The 16,845-nt window shown below is 46.5% G+C and overlaps 1 protein-coding gene across 3 annotated transcripts in view; it reads left to right on the top strand.

Moving 5' to 3' along the window:
* Positions 1 to 16,845, top strand: part of LOC137324269 (uncharacterized) — a 145,718-nt gene that overhangs the window by 42,443 nt on the left and 86,430 nt on the right. Inside the window, exon 1 of one of the 3 annotated variants that reach the window (XM_067988413.1) lies at positions 2,884 to 3,020. The exons of the other annotated variants lie outside the window; for them this stretch is intronic. Coding sequence (XP_067844514.1) covers positions 2,959 to 3,020 — 62 coding nt within the window. The 5' untranslated portion in view covers positions 2,884 to 2,958. Of the gene's footprint in view, positions 1 to 2,883; positions 3,021 to 16,845 lie in introns of those variants that run through there. 3 annotated transcript variants of the gene reach the window in all.

Genomic DNA, 16,845 nt, shown 5'->3' on the forward strand with positions numbered 1-16,845 from the left:
CGGGTAGATGCTTTGGGCCGACGCCCCCTGGATTTCGGTGCCCGTGAGGGCACCTCCACAGACTGCTCCTCCTGCACCTGTGCAGGGGCAGACTCGGCCACCTGGAGAGGAGGCACCATTGCGGGTACTGGTTGAGAGGGGGGCAACGGGTGGGACGTGGGGGCACCTTGAGTAGCATCCCCGCTTCCATGTCCCCGTTCACCATCATCCCTCTCGTGGCCTCGGCCCACATCACCCCTTCCACCCTGCTGGACGACAGTTTGGATGGCATGTGTGAGGCCTTGCAAGGCCACCCCTAGTGTATCCGTCAGCCTGTTTATGGCGGTGGAATGTTGCTCAGCCTGAATCCGTACAGCCGTTGTCAGGGCCTGCATGGACTCGATGTACAGCTGTGCGTGACGCTCGAGGGAGGCCAGCCTGTCCTCCACCGCAGACGTTCCCGCACCTACCCGCGACACTATGTCGCTGATACCCTCCTGTCCCTGCGCCACCAATGCCCGCATGAAGGAGTTGGACTCCTCCATCACCTGCGCGATCGTGGACAATGCGCGTGGCACCTCTCCCAGTACCTCGGCAATGAGCTGGTGCCCCTCGACGACTCTCCTTTTGACTGGTGGCCCCCTGGGTTCAGCATCTGGGTCCGGCTGAGCAGAGCCTGGGGATGAGTGCTCCAACCGACGTGGACGCTCCGCGGCTGCCCCTGCCACCAGGGTCTGCTCATGCTCACACGTGCGCGGTGAATCACCATGTGCTACCCCAACTAGTTGGCGAGGGGGACCCACCGAGGTGCATGTCTCTGCGCTGGTGGATGCTTGGCTCATATGTGACGATGCACCCTCAGAGACCGGCATGTCCTCTGAGGAATCGCCCTCCTCACACACAGCGCTCGCAGACGGCCCTGCAAGAGAACAGAGGGCACTATGAGGCATGTGCACAAACGTTGCGGTGTGCCTGATGCCAGGTGATGATACGATCATTCGCGATCATGAGTGTGGAGTGGCATCTTTCCCTTACCGGCCGTTTCTGCAGCGCCAGACTCGCCATCTGCCACGGAGAGGCAATGTTGCGTTCCGCTGATGTCGAGCGCCTCCACCTCTGCATCCGTAAGTTCCAGCACGTGCGGCGGGCCCCCTCCGGTGTGGGCCCTTTCTCGGTTGTTCTTGCATCTCTTCTCCTGTCAAGGCAAAACACAGATGCGTAAGTGAGTGCAGATTGCATAGTGAGACGCCTCAAGCATCGGTGTGGGTGGGTTGAGCGTGGGACAGATGGATGGGAGGATGCGTGTGCCACATGCCCATCCCATTGCATGGGGATTGGGGTGTGTGGTAGTGTTCGGGTGGGGACAGGGAAGGTGGGTACTTGCGGGCACGGCGAGGATGGTGAGTGAGTGGCTGTGAGGATTGCTGCGGGAGCGCTGTGGTGGCTGTGCAGAAGGGGTTGTGAGGTGTTTGGCGTGATGGTGGGGACGGGTTGTGGGAGGGTGCGTTAGTGTACTCACTTTGCCGGACCTAGTGAGGTCATTGAACCGCTTGCGGCACTGCTCCCATGCCCTGGTGGTGTTGGCCCTGCTGCTGACCTCCACCGCCACCTCTGCCCATGCCTTCCTGGTGACGGAGCCAGGGCACTTGCGTCCGTCCGTCGGGAACAGCGTCTCCCTCCTCCTCCTCACACCCTCCAGAAGCAGCTGCAGCGCGAAGTCGGAGAACCGTGGTGCAGCCTTGCCCCTGGGGTGCGCCATGCTCTGATGCCTCTTGCTTGAAGCAGGAGGGGCTTTGGGGGACTGCCCCTTTAAATGGAGCTCCTCCATCGCGATACCGTTAGTGTGCATGCGCAGCCCGCCGGCGCGCAGCTGGGGAGCGGAGAACCCGTAACCACGGCTTAATGGGATCAATTAACCCGCGATCGCGCGGGGGGCGCACTCATTTAGGCGTCCGCGTTTTCCACGCTCCCGGAGGACCACCCGCTGGGAACCCGCAGGCCTGCTAAATTCGGGCCCTATGTGTCACACAGTGTGACACCCTTAACATTGAAAATACCAATCACAGTGCCATCCACAGGAGTAACAGGTAATACAGGTACTTATAATGACTGCAATGAAATGTGTGCTCCATGTCCTGAATTTAATATATGATATAAACATAGACAATAGATATAAAAATAAAGAGAAAATGTATGACTTTAAAGTAGAAACTGAATTACGTCTGTGTGCTGTGGTTGGATTATCTCCCCCCTCTAACCTTGCTTCACCTGAAGACTACACTTGTTGATTTTCTGTGTCAATGTCACGGGAGATAGACTGGTTATTTTGAAACTTTCCTGTTCATTAAGATGGATTATGTATGAGATTCTCATGATTGGTCTTTAGCAAGTCTTGACTAGGCTTTGCTGATCTATTTTGGAGAGGTAAGAATGATCAAAGCTGGATTAAACATGGATAGATAATTCATTAGCACTTTTATTCCTAATTCTACTAGTTTCTAGGCTTGTCTACTCCTCTAAAATGTGCAAAGGCAGGAATTTTCCAGCTAGTACGAGCCCTATTAAATCTTGCATTCAAAATCAAAAGTATTTTATTGTTTTTTCTACCTGAGCATGCTTTTTTTTGATGAAATCTATTTTAATATGAGGACACATTTGCAGTGAATTGGGAGTTCTGTAAACATGATGAAAATGGTTCAAAGTAAAATGCTTTTAGCCTGCGATTTTATGTTTCCTTTGTAACCTTGAAACGTTGCTGCAGTCTGTAATTTATGTGACATGCGTCAGTTGTGCTCTGGAAAAAAAACATGTTCTGTTTGGAGACTATCAGTTTCCACAGTAATGGACAGGGAGAGGTTATGAAAATATTTTTAATTCATAATTAATAGAACTGGTGACTGTGAAGTGAAGAAAGGAGACTGATATTTAGGGAAAGCTTAATGGTTATGTATCTCTCATTGATGTTTGCAGCATGACTTTATGTGTTTTTTAATGCGCGGCATGAAGTGCAATGAAGCTGTTTTAAAAGTGAAGTGCGAGACGTGAGTAACAAATAACACATCTTAAAGCAAATTAGGCACAGCAAGGGAAATGAGCGTTAAGTAACAGTAAAACCTTTTTGCACAGTGTTATCACGTTCAAACTAATCCACTATCGATAGTCATTTCTCACAGGCTTGGATGTGAAAAGCTATTTGAGCAAGAACAGCATTATACAATGCACCTCATGTTATTGATGCTTTGGCTGGTTCAAGAAAACATCTAATCGATAGTTGCGGCTATGAGAGAACACAAGTGTGAAAATCTTTCCCCTCATCATATACTAGGACTTTCACACTGTATTTACACCTGTAGTGGCATTAACGCTTTGCAAAAATTCAAGTATTGTGCTCTTGGAATCATGATGCACGTTGGAGCTGCTATTTATACCAACCTACTGGTACAAGTCAGACTCCTCAGGACAAAAAATGATACAGGGGGCAATCAGCTGTAAATTGCATGTCACCTGGTTATGCTGCTTGGGCACACACGGTACTCTGGCTTACTGTGCATGATCAGGAACATTTACAGTGCCTGGTGCAGAACCTACTTACCTGCAGATGTGTAATGGTACTGTAGCCAGTAGAACTTGGCCAGCGCAACTCTGATGCTATTATTTAAATGTGATCCACTTTTTCAAGATTGCTTTGATCTTTTCTAATAGGCAGATAAGGATGGATAGGCCAGCAGTTCAAAGCAGACACTATGAAAGACCACAAAGACTGCATAAATTCTAGGACATTTCCTTTTTTTTTGGAAGAAAGTGAAATGCCACAGGATGATAAAGAACCCAGCATTGACTGCATTGACCATTTCATTTCAGAAATTAAAATTGCATGAAGAATTATTTAATAACTTTAGCAATGTCTAGTGCTAACGTTGGTGAAATTTACATCATTAACTATGCTACGCATTCAGTCTAGTATGAATCCATGTGACTTTTGTCGCTGTAGCTGCCTGGAAGTTTCAAAGTCCGGTATTGAAAAATCTCTAGCAAGAATTGAACCTTCAACTGTGTGCATAATGTGCCTCTAAAATATGTGCCTGGTCAGTAAGCTGTATGCCGAACTAACTGGCAACTTTGGAGATAAGAGGAGATATTTGGAATATAACTATTATTGGTTTTAAAATTCCCATCCTTGTTTTCAAATCCCTGCATGGTCTCGCCCATCCCTATTTCTGTAACCTCCTCCAGCCCCACAACCACCTGAGATCTCTGCGCTCCTCCAATTCCGGCCTCTTGCGCATCCCCGATTTTCGTCACTCCACCATTGGCGGCTGGGCCTTCGGCTGCCTGGGCCCTGACCTGTGGAATTCTCTCCCTAAACCTCTCCGCCTCTCTCACCTCCTTGAAGACCCTCCTTAAACCTACCTCTTTGACCAAGCTTTTGATCACCTGTCCTATTATCTCCTTATATGGCCAAATTTTGTTTGAGCTGTGAAGCGCCTTGGGACATTTCACTCAGTTAAAGGCACTATATAAATGCAAGTTGTTGTTGTTGTTGTTGTTGTGGTTGTGTTCCAATACTTGTCCAATGGCAATGTTATAGAGTCATAGAGTTATACAGCACGGATAGAGGCCCTTCGGCCCATCGTGTCCGCGCCGGCCATCAAGCCCTGTCTACTCTAATCCCATATTCCAGCATTTGGTCCGTAGCCTTGTATGCTATGGCATTTCAAGTGCTCATCCAAATGCTTCTTGAATGTTGTGAGGGTTCCTGCCTCCACAACCCTTTCAGGCAGTGAGTTCCAGACTCCAACCACCCTCTGGGTGAAAAAGTTCTTTCTCAAATCCCCTCTAAACCTCCCGCCTTTTACCTTGAATCTATGTCCCCTTGTTATAGAACCCTCAACGAAGGGAAAAAGCTCCTTAGTATCCATCCTATCTGTGCCCCTCATAATTTTGTACACCTCAATCATGTCCCCCCTCAGCCTCCTCTGCTCCAAGGAAAACAAACCCAATCTTCCCAGTCTCTCTTCATAGCTGAAGCGCTCCAGCCCTGGTAACATCCTGGTGAATCTCCTCTGCACCCTCTCCAAAGCGATCACATCCTTCCTGTAGTGCGGCGACCAGAACTGCACACAGTACTCCAGCTGTGTCCTAACCAGTGTTTTATACAGCTCCATCATAACCTCCTTGCTCTTATATTCTATGCCTCGGCTAATAAAGGCAAGTATCCCATATGCCTTCTTTACCACCTTATCTACCTGTTCCGCCGCCTTCAGGGATCTGTGAACTTGCACACCAAGATCCCTCTGACCCTCTGTCTTGCCTAGGGTCTTCCCATTCATTGTGTATTCCTGTTATGTTATAGACAATTCTGTGGTGGTCCGTTTGGGAAGCAGCCCCTCACCAGATCCGTATCCTCATATAATTAGCATTCAGCACTGAATCCCCAATCAGCAACAACAAAAGTTTTAAAAGTTTTTGAAGTAGTGCTTTGTTTGTGTTTTGGCTTCATTGCATAGTACCAAATTATATTAATTAACATATAAATCGGTCCCACTCCAAATTCCCTGTCTAATTTTGCAGTGCATCTCAGAATTTAGGCTGATTATTAATATTAACATTATTTTGCACAATTCATCTGCTAAAATATATATGTTAAACATGGGTGCCCCCATATAGTAGTATAAAGCCTTTATTGGAACTTTGAGTTGCAAGTTGAATTGAACGTTAATTGATTTTCCATCATTTCTCCTTTGAACAGTTCTTGAGGAAATCAAAAAGTCTGGTATTTCTGAGTTTAGCAGAAATCAGATAAGTCAATTAAACTGAAAAGATAATGTTGATGTTGTTGCTGATTGTTTTCATACATTATGGGATGCACATCGTGAGGCCCTGAACTGAATAACGTCATTTGCACAATTGACAATAGAAGTGGGTCATGTTACATTTGTCTTCAATTGTCAGGAGCTGTTCTACTGAGGCTCAAAAGGCAATGTATATGTTTTTCAATGCTTTGGTGCCTTTGTAGTTTACTGGAAGCATGTTTAGATATAAGCTCTTTTTTTAAAAAAATGAATCATTTGCTTAAAATCTTTTCTTTTTCATCTAACCACTTAGTGATATGATATTATAGCTACTGAGAAATCCATTTATTTTTTAAAAATAAGCATAAATTTGGGAAGCTGGTCGAGCTGAGCCAGACATGATGGATTTGATCAGGCTTGGCAAAAAACAGACTTAAAAGATATGTCTCTTTTCTTTTGAAGTGGTGATAATGACAGCTATAAATGTAAGAGAGGGAGCACCACTATGCCTGCTTTTTGAAAGATGAGGTGCGCATTGCTAGAGATGATAATCAGGCAGTAAAGCGATCACAGTCTGCGTTTATAATTCACAGCACAGCAACTTGTGCTGCAGAAATGTGGTTGAGCAGTTAAAGCATCCAATGAGTCTGGTTGCAGGGTGCCCAGGACCAGAGAGACTGGAAGCTTACTTATGCAATGAGATATCCAGTGCTGGTGACACATTCTTGCTGCAATTATGGTCAGATCTGTCATCGACAAGCAGAGTATGTTTGGTCCAGCGTTAGTATTAACAGAAAATACACTTAGATCTGATCACAGAAATTTTTCCACCCATTTTCAAGTATGCTCTTTCACCTGCTCTGACGAACTCTTCTAAGTGCTCCAATTACAATGAGCTTCCCGAGAACTTAGCAATGTTAAGCGGTATTTGTTCCTTCATGAATGTTCTGAATTTGTTTTGAAGCTCAAAGAAAGGGGGGGGGCGGGGAAATGAGCAGAAAAAGCTTAAAAAACAGGAGAAAAACCAGAATATTTTTTACAAGTGCAGTAAAAAAACGATTGAGAAAAATGAAAAAAAAAACATTAAAAATGCATCTGCCTTTTATGATCTCCTTTATACAAACCACAGTCTGGATTTACCCTGTTGTCCTCATCCTGTATCCCTAAGGGGTCAGGGAGCATGAAATCCTAGGTGTCACACCTTGCATGAAGAGGCAGCATGTGTACAAAGGAGAGTGTACTTACCCTGCTAATTCTGCAGTTGCCTGAAAAGCCCAACATTTGCTTCACAACTTCCTTCCTTGAGTTATTGCAGGATGGTGAACCTCTGCCCCCAAAAGAGGCAGGTGACAAATGTTTTGCTTTCCAGCTAAGTCTGCTACAGTCAAACCTCTGCGAGAAGCTTTTCCTGTGCCTCTAGCCTATTCTAAGTTGGGGTCGTATTGCAAAATTCAGTGTGACCTTGTCCCAGTGTTGCCAACTCTGGTTGAATGTATTCCTGTAGATTTCATCACATGGCATCCTGCCTCCCACTGCCCCTCCCTCACGCCCCCGCCATTGGTCGTCCACCCTCACGTCGTTCTGCCTTCCACGGCCAATGGGAAAGTGAAAAGACTCTTCATTACCCGATTGGATGATTCTTGACTGTCAGTCAATCAGCGTTTTTTCCCCCATCTCCAATATTTATATAACTAATAAACGAAAGTGTTCAAAGAAAATGGGAAAAAAAAGCACACTTTTTTTTAATGCCCCTATGATTTTTCTCCCGGGTTTTATGCTCGTAGCAGTGTCCTGGAGACTAACCTTCAATTCCTGGAGACTCCAGGCCAATCCTGGATGGGTTGGCAACCGTACCCCATCCCCATGCTATGGGTGTGAGTGCATCTGTGACACCATCGTGTGCATCAAAATCTTCAGTATTACCAAATCAAAGCTTACATTTCGCATACTTCAAGCACTGGTGTTACTGAGTTAACTTGTCACAACTGCTAGATTTCTCTCTCGACTGAGTTCCATTGACTCCGTCTTACTTCCTTTCTGTTTCTATTCCAAGCCGCCTCACTCCAGTTTTTATTTTTTTTCTTTCTTCAACCGACCTCAGTCTGAAAACTTGAGCCTGAACATTAAAATGGTCCAAGGGATTGTCGCTTGCCTTTCTGTTTTGAAATTTGCTTTTAATCTCAAGTGGCTCAAAAAAATAAAAACAATTTTAGGCCTTTGATATGTTATGGATAGGTTTTGTGGTGCTGGAGGTCTGGGACCAATACAGACTGGATAATACATCTAAACTACAGTTGGATGGCTCCCTCTTGCCAAATAATTAATCTTAAGGGAAGGTCTGACCATCTGTTGTGAAGGTACTTCAAATCAGAAGCTCATCTGGTCATGTTGTCATTCAAGACCTTTTCCTTCAGGATTTAATAGCTTTGCTATACATCACTGTGTTGTAGACAAAGAAGCTTTTTATAGCTTCCTTTGCCATTTGTTTGACTTTTCAAGGTCAGTCTTTTAAACACAAAAAGAGAGTTTTAACCCTAACCTGTCTTGAAAGTGTTCAAGAATCACAGAATGAGACAGCACAGAAAGAGGCCATTCAGCCCTTCATGCCTGTGCCGGCTCTTTGAAAGAGCTATCCAATTAGTCCCACTCCCCTGCCCTTTCCCCATTGCCCTGTAAATTTTTCCCCTTCAAGTATTTATCCAATTCCCTTTTGAAAGTTACTATTGAATCTGTATCTTCCACCATTTCAGGCAGCGCATTCCAGATCATAACAACTTGCCGCGTAAAAACATTTCTCCTCATGTCGCCTCTGGTTCTTTTGCCAATTACCTTTAAAATCTGTGTCCTCTGGTTACTGACCCTTCTGCCACTGGAAACAGTTTCTCCTTATTTACTCTTTCAAAACCCTCCGGTATTTTCAATAACTGGGAAGTAGAATGTCTCTGCGCTAAATAAAACATGTACGTTTATTATTCCATGTGACTGATACTACAAAGGGGACTGGAATCCCCCAAATTGCGTGCCATGTTCACTAGGTCCTACTTTAAATGAGGTGCCTGCCCCGTAATATGATTGGAGTATCTGAACAGCTGGGTACCTTTAACAATTTTATTAAAAATCCGGATGGGCCATGGTACACACTGGCCCCCACCACCCATATGCGGTACCCCCATGCCTCCATGGCACTCCCCGCCCCTCCCCCCCCCCCATGCCCGATACACCTCTCTCATGCAAGTAAATGTGTACAACGGGGCAGCCAGCAGACCATCACTGGTCGCTGGTGTTCAATAATTTGACCCTGGCGCTCCAGATATGTCATGTAAAGAAAGAAAGAAAGAGTTTGCATTTATATAACGCCTTTCATGACCTCGGGGTGTCAGGTTCACTAGATTGATTCCTGAGATGAGAGGGTTGTCCAATGAGGAGAGATTGAGTAGAATGGGCCTATACTCTCTGGGGTTTAGAAGAATGAGAGGTGATCTCATTGAAACGTATAAAATTCTTAGAGGGCTTGATGGGGTAGATGCTGAGAGGCTGTTTCCCCTGGCTGGAGAGTCTAGAACTAGGGGTCATAGTCTCAGGATAAGGGGTCGGCCATTTAGGACTGAGTTGAGGAGAAATTTCTTCACTCAGAGGGTTGTGAATCTTTGGAATTCTCTGCCCCAGAGGGCTGTGGATAAACAATTGTTGAATATATTCAAGACTGAGATCGATAGATTTTTGGAGTCTAAGGGAATCAAGGGATATGGGGATTGGGCGGGAAAATGGAGTTGAGGTTGAAGATCAGCCATGATCTTATTGAATGGTGGAGCAGGTTGGAGGGGCCGTGTGGCCTACTCCTGCTCCTATTTCTTATGTTCAAAGCGCGTTACAGCCACCTAAGTACTTTTGAAGTGTAGTCACTGTTGTAATGTGGGAAACGCAGCAGCCAATTTCGCACAGCAAGATCCCACAAAGGGCGGATTTGATAATGAGCAGATAATCTGTTCTTTTTTTAGAGATGTTGGTTGAGGGATAAATGTTGACCCAGGACACTGGGGAGAACGCCCCAGCTCGTCTTCGAAGTAGTGCCGTGGAATCTATTACCTCCACCTGAGAGGGCAGACGGCGCCTCGGTTTAACGTCTCATACGAGAGATGCATCTGGAGTGCCAGTGAATTAATTATGTGGATGAGCTGACTTTGTGTTATCGCGAGAGTGTGTGGAGCACCTGAACATTCCCTCATTGTCAGCTCCCATGTGCCTGAATCTGATTAAAAGGGCACACACCACAACGGTCGTTACCATCTGGACGTTGAAGTACTAAATTTCCCATTGTTATCGCTGACATTGTTTCATCCCAGAATATAGAGTCATAGAGTCATAGAGTTATACAGCATGGATAGAGGCCCTTCGGCCCATCGTGTCCACGCCGGCCATCAAGCCCTGTCTACTCTAATCCCATATTCCAGCATTTGGTCCGTAGCCTTGTATGCTATGGCATTTCAAGTGCTCATCCAAATGCTTCTTGAATGTTGTGAGGGTTCCTGCCTCCACAACCCTTTCAGGCAGTGAGTTCCAGACTCCAACCACCCTCTGGGTGAAAAAGGTCTTTCTCAAATCCCCTCTAAACCTCCCGCCTTTTACCTTGAATCTATGTCCCCTTGTTATAGAAACCTCAACAAAGGGAAAAAGCTCCTTAGTATCCATCCTATCTGTGCCCCTCATGTATGTACTACTTACATCACAGAGCTTGCCATTAATTATGTGTAGTCATGACAACTTGCTAATGTAGACATGGGAGGGAGACATACAATCAAGGGGAGTGGAATGATTCTTTCAATGTGGCACTGATTTCTAATCAAATCTTAAGTACAAGTTCTTATTTGTAACAATAGGCCACTGTGCTGTGCAGGTTTTTTCTTTCTTAATGAGCATGATATTCATTGGGGCTAGAAAATTACCATTTATATTGCTTAAATGAGAACTGCGCATGAAACTTCTTTACCCAGAGAGTGGTTACAATGTGGAACACGCTGCCACATGGAGTAACTGAGGCAAATAACATAGATGCATATAAGGGGAAGCTGATAAGCACGGGGGAGAAAGGAATAGAAGGATATGCTGATAGGGTTAGGTGGAGTAGGGAGGGAGGGGGCTCGTGTGGAGCACAAACGCCGGCATGGACCAGCTGGGCCGAATGGCTGTTTCTGTGCTGTACATTCTATGTAATTCTGTGTAATTAAAAGTCACGCAACAGGGGACAGATGGCTGGAAAATGGAAACTAACTTGTTTGTTTCCACAACACAGCACCGATATTGTATTTGTATCAGGGATATTAGGCTTTTCAATTATCTGACACTTACAGTACTGTTCTTTTGAAAAGACTGACAATGTTCTTTGAAACGAGCTACGGTATATTCTTTAATCTTGTGGCAGTGTTCCAGAGAAAAAATTGCTATAATGAATGAGGACAAATTTACATCTGTGGCATTTCAACCAACTAATACACCTTTAGTTGAAAGATAAAGACATTACTCTAAAATGCCACGTAGCTTTACTAATTTTCTTCAGGTAAAGAAATTGCTTTGAAAACCCTTTTGTTATGCAACTTAGCTTCATGCATTTAAGCAAGAGGTGAAGACAAGAGTTTAACCTCAAAGGATAACTCAAGGAGAAATTTTTCAGGTCCCTGCCAGTGGCAGCACGCCTCGGTTGCAAAAAAATTGGGCAACAGATTTGCTGGTTAACCAATTTACTGAGGAGCAATTTAGGGGGAACTGCAAGCTTAATTTGCATAATTCGCTGGAACTCCACTGACATGGTGGGATAAGTGTAAGGAATCTTACAACACCAGGTTATAGTCCTGGGTGAGTGACCTGACGAAGGAGATAATCTCTGAAAGCTTGTGATTTTAAAATAAAATTGTTGGACTATAACCTGGTGTTGTAAGATTCCTTACATTTGTCCACCCCAGTCCATCACCGGCATCTCCACATCATGGTGGGATAAGGACATCAGTACTCTGCAGTCTACCTTGGAGAGCGTGGCCAACCTCCAGGGACACTGCAGCCGGGGCCCTCACAACAGAAGTCAGTGTTCACACCCCTTGCAGCTTTGATTCAGATTCTGTGCTCCATCTTAGAGATGATGTGGAGATGCCGGTGATGGACTGGGGTTGACAATTGTAAGCAATTTTACAACACCAAGTTATAGTCCAACAATTTTATTTTAAAATTCACAAGCTTTCGGAGGCTTCCTCCGGTGAATGTCAAGAAATCCTCGAACCTCTCGCATTTATAAATCACAGAACAATACCTGGTGATTACAGATAGTCTTTTCAACTGCCCGTTGCCAAGGCAACCAAAGTGTTCAGACAGATAGGTGTTACCTACAGGGCCACCGAATATACAAACGGCCAGAACAAAAAAAACAGAGAGAGAGAGGCAGAAACATAGAAACATCCGGAAGGAAAAGACAGCAATTCACCCGTTATATTAAAAACAATTAACTTTTGTTCGCTGGTGGGGTTACGTGTAGCGTGACATGAACCCAAGATCCCGGTTGAGGTCGTCCTCATGGGTGCGAAACTTGGCTATCAATTTCTGCTCGAAGATTTTGCGTTGTCGTGTGTCTCGAAGGCCGCCTTGGAGTACGCTTACCCGAAGGTCGGTGGCTGAATGTCCTTGACTGCTGAAGTGTTCCCCGACTGGGAGGGAACCCTCCTGTCTGGCGATTGTTGCGCGGTGTCCGTTCATCCGTTGTCGCAGCGTCTGCATGGTCTCGCCAATGTACCATGCTTTGGGGCATCCTTTCCTGCAACGTATGAGGTAGACAACGTTGGCCGAGTCACAGGAGTATGGTGTCCTCTCGTGTGATGGTGGTATCTGTGTCGATGATCTGGCATATCTTGCAGAGGTTACCGTGGCAGGGTTGTGTGGTGTCGTGGACGCTGTTCTCCTGAAAGCTAGGTAATTTGCTGCGAACGATGGTCTGTTTGAGGTTGGGTGGCTGTTTAAAGGCGAGTAGTGGAGGTGTGGGGATGGCCATAGCGAGGTGTTCGTCGTCATTGATGACATGTTGAAGGCTGCGGAGAACATGGCGTAGTTTCTCCGCTCCGGGGAAGTACTGGACGATGAAGGGTACTCTGTTGGTTGCGTCCCGTGTTAGTCTCCTGAGGAGGTCTATGCGATTTTTTGCTGTGGCCTGTCGGAACTGTCGATCGATGAGTCGAGCGTCATATCCCGTTCTTACTAGGGCGTCTTTCAGCGTCTGTAGGTGTCCATCGCGTTCCTCCTCGTCTGAGCAGACCCTGTGTATTCGCAGGGCCATCTTAGAGAGGCAGATGTTCACCTTGGACAGATTAATGGAGCAAATGAACTGGGGCTTTCAAGGAGCCACTCACCTTCTGCAGTCTGCTCTCCTGCAGATGAGGGGAAGGGCCGAGCCCCAGCCCTGTGGGAGAGGCAGTGCCACAGTGGGAGCCGCACATGTTGCCATCTCCAAGGATGTCAGCACATCTGCTTCCCCGTCAACCCACACCAACCACGGTGCCAGACAGCCAGCTGAGCCAGACTGCTCCGGCAGATAACCAAAGTGCTGCGGTCAGAGGCTCGAGCTCCCAGAAGTCGCCGGGTCAGAAGGATCTCAAGGGTCCCCACAAGAGCAACAGCTGCCTTCCACCACCACTGCTGAAACCACTGGGGCGGGGTGGGGGGGAAAGCACCTCGTCAGAGTAGTAGAGTTAGTAAACCTGAGGAAAACACTATGGGTTGATCACCTTGGGTGAGAAAAGAATTTACTGCAATATTGTGTTTGGAATTAAAATCAACACCATTATTATATTTACAGTTTTGGTCTATAGTTTCCTCTCATTATAGCTTCTTAGTCTGCATTGTCAGAATGACACAGATGTAGGGATTGGCTGAATGGTTTCACTGTTCTTTAATGTAGAATCAAGGCAGTGGTGAAGGGGTAAGAAGGACTGTTAACACTGAGGGACTTTTTGTCACTTTTCGGATAAGGGGATTGAAGTCACTAAAAGTACTGCTCTGTCAACGGCTCGCTGGCATTCCCAGCTGCAGTGGATTGTGCTGCTCCATCTTCTTGTGGTTCTCCCTCACCTTCATCCAATTCTTCCTCGTCTAATGATGCCTCCTCTTGTTGCTGTGTCTCCAGCCAACTTCAATCCTGTTTGCATTGCCAGGTTGTGCCGAAGGCATCAAACTACAATAATGTGGCCCACTTTATCCGGGTCATAATGTAGGGAGCCCCCCGAGCGATCACGGCACCTGAACCTTTGCTTCAAAATGGCACTGGTGTGCTCTTATAATGTTCCTGGTGGTCCCATGGCTCTGACTGTACCTGTGTTGCTCAGGTGTGGTGGGGATAAAGAGGGGTTGTCATCGGTCAGGTGTGTAGGGGGTATCCCTTGTCCTCTAATGCTACTGGATGGATGGAAAAGTGGGGAGGTTGGATGAGTGTCGCGGAATGAAGGCGTCATTGCAGCTGCCAGCAAAACTGGCACAGACTTGCCTTATCGTTCTGTGGTGATCCCACACTGGTTGAACATCGATGGAGTGGAAGTCCTTCCTGTTCACCTAAACTGCTGGCGCCCTGATAGCAGCACGAGTGCAGTCTATTAATGCCCTGGGCACAAGGGAAGTCTGCCGCTGCTGCAAATCCCAGAGCTCTTTCATTCTGGCTGATGGCATCCGTCGCAAAGATAATGTATTGGTTTGCTCTGGCAAGGGGAGCATTGGTGACCTGTTTGATGCAGCTGTGCACTGTAGACTGGGAGATCCGGCTGATATCGCCTGTGTGCATAAAGAAAACTGTTCAGAAATTTAAATTCAGAGCAAACATTTAAATAAAAGTGTAAAAATATGCCATGATAGATTCATTAACTGGACTCTTTTGCTTAGAATTTGCGGTGCACTGTAGACTACCAGAATCTACAAAAGGGTTTAATAGGTGGGATTTTCTCTTTTGCCAGAGTAGCCAGCGTAAAGTTGGCAGAGCGAGCTTTGTGTCTATGCAACTGGCCCACAATTGACCCTCGTAATTTAATGTTGATTGCATCAGAGATGTACACAAAATGGCACCTGTGCCTCATGATTAGATTAAAACTAATTAAAATTGTTGTAATTAAATCTGTAATAATGGGACACTCGGACGCCACGATATCTTCCGCCGTAATCAAAGACAGCGCACGTGCGCACGTGGTGTTGGGGACGCGTTCCCCATGTTTATGTCTTTAACACCCCTCCCCCCATCACGCTCCTGCCCGTCGTTAATATGGCGCCCAATGAATTCCAGGTAAACAGCACCACTAAGGATTAGTTGTTTATTAAAAAAAAGGTCTAAAGGTAGGCCTCAAGTAAAGAACTGCTCAATCATAGCAATGACGACCTATGCTCCACGCAAAAAATCTTCTGCTCAGTCACTGCCATCATTCTCTGCCTCCTCCTCCTTCCCTTCCCATGCCGATGCTTGTGGCTGTTGTTCTTCCATGCTGTGCTTTATTGCTCTTTTTAGTGTCTCCAACTCTGCTCCATGTAGGATCTTTGCCAACCCTCTGTGCTATCTGAATGCTATCTTTACAGTGGGTGTTATTAACATGATGTGAGCTGCAATGCTCAGAGCCTGAGCAAATTTGGATGTACACCTTTAACCTATGCTTACCAAGAAAAAAAAAATGAACGCCAGATTCGTGCATCGATATTTGTGGTTCAGTCCATTAATGCTAATGCAGAAAACTGCTACAGTAGTGTGAGTCTTACTTTAAGAGGGTTGAGAGTGTGGTGGTGCCCAGGGTGGGCCAGGAAGAAAGGGACAGAGTGCGTTAGACCTAACCTTCCTGCCCTAGTCAAGCCTTTGAAGTTCTTCTGGCATTGCTGTGCAGTCCTTGGGTGTGAGGGAGTTGTGAGTGAGTGCCAGTGCCATCTGCCTCCAAGGATAACACTTCTGGATGGCTTACTGCCTGGCACACCTCAGGAGTCTATCCCTCCTGTCTTTCACCTCCTCCAGGAGGGCTTGCAAGTCTTCCTGTGAAAAGTTCACAGCCCTTTTGGCGTCTCTGCCCCGCCTCAGCCCATCTGCTGCTGAAACCCTCATCCTTGCCTTTGTTGCCTCTAGACTCATCTATTCCAATGCTCTCCTGGCCGGCCCTCCCATCTTCCACCCTCCGTGAACTTGAGCTCACCCAAAACTCTGCTGCCCCGTATCCCAACTCGCGCCAACCCCGATCACCCATCACCCCCTGTGCTCACTGACCAACATTGGCTCCCAGTCCGGCAACGCCTCGATTTTAAAATTCTCATCCTTGTTTACAAATCCCTCCATAGCCTCGTCACCCTCTCTGTTTCTGTAACCTCCTCCAGCCCTGCAACCCTCCGCAATCTCTGCACTCCTTCAATTCTTGCCTCTTGCGCATTCCCGATTTTAATCGCTCCGCCACTGGCGGCCGTGCCTCCAGCTGCCCAGGCCCTAAGCTCTGGGATTCTGTCCATAAATCCCGCCGCCTCTCCACCTCTCCCTCCTCCTTAAAACCTACCTCTTTGACCAAGCTTTTGGTCACCTGTCCTAATATCTCCTTATGTGGCTCGATGTCAAATTTTTTTGATAATGGTCCTGTGAAGCGCCTTGGGACGTTTTACTATGTTATAGGCGCTGTATAAATGCAAGTTGTAGTTGTTGCCCTGTAATGGTGCTCCCACGGGCATTAATGGCCCGTAACAGCTCATTGTTCTGGTGATCGGCACTTCAGATGAAGGTGGGATTCCCCCCTGAGTGGCTAAAATGCAATGTGGTCAAGGAACAAATCCCTGCAGCCCCCCTTTCCTAGACCCCAAGTGCTCTGATCAAGTCAGCAGTCTTTACAGAGGCTGTGCAACTTCTGCAGTTGTTTCCTAGGATCTAAGATGCTTGCTGCGCTTTAAGAATGCAATTACGCCAGAACCTATACCACGTCACGTGCCAACTAACTTGCCCAGGAAACTTGCGTGCAACTCCCTTGGCCGCTGAATGGCATAACTTTCTGGTGCAATGAGCAACAAGGAAATTATCGATCGGCCGGCGGGGTTGCTGCTGAGG

The sequence above is a fragment of the Heptranchias perlo genome, chromosome 8 (assembly GCF_035084215.1).
Source record: "Heptranchias perlo isolate sHepPer1 chromosome 8, sHepPer1.hap1, whole genome shotgun sequence".
Lineage (NCBI taxonomy): Eukaryota > Metazoa > Chordata > Chondrichthyes > Hexanchiformes > Hexanchidae > Heptranchias > Heptranchias perlo.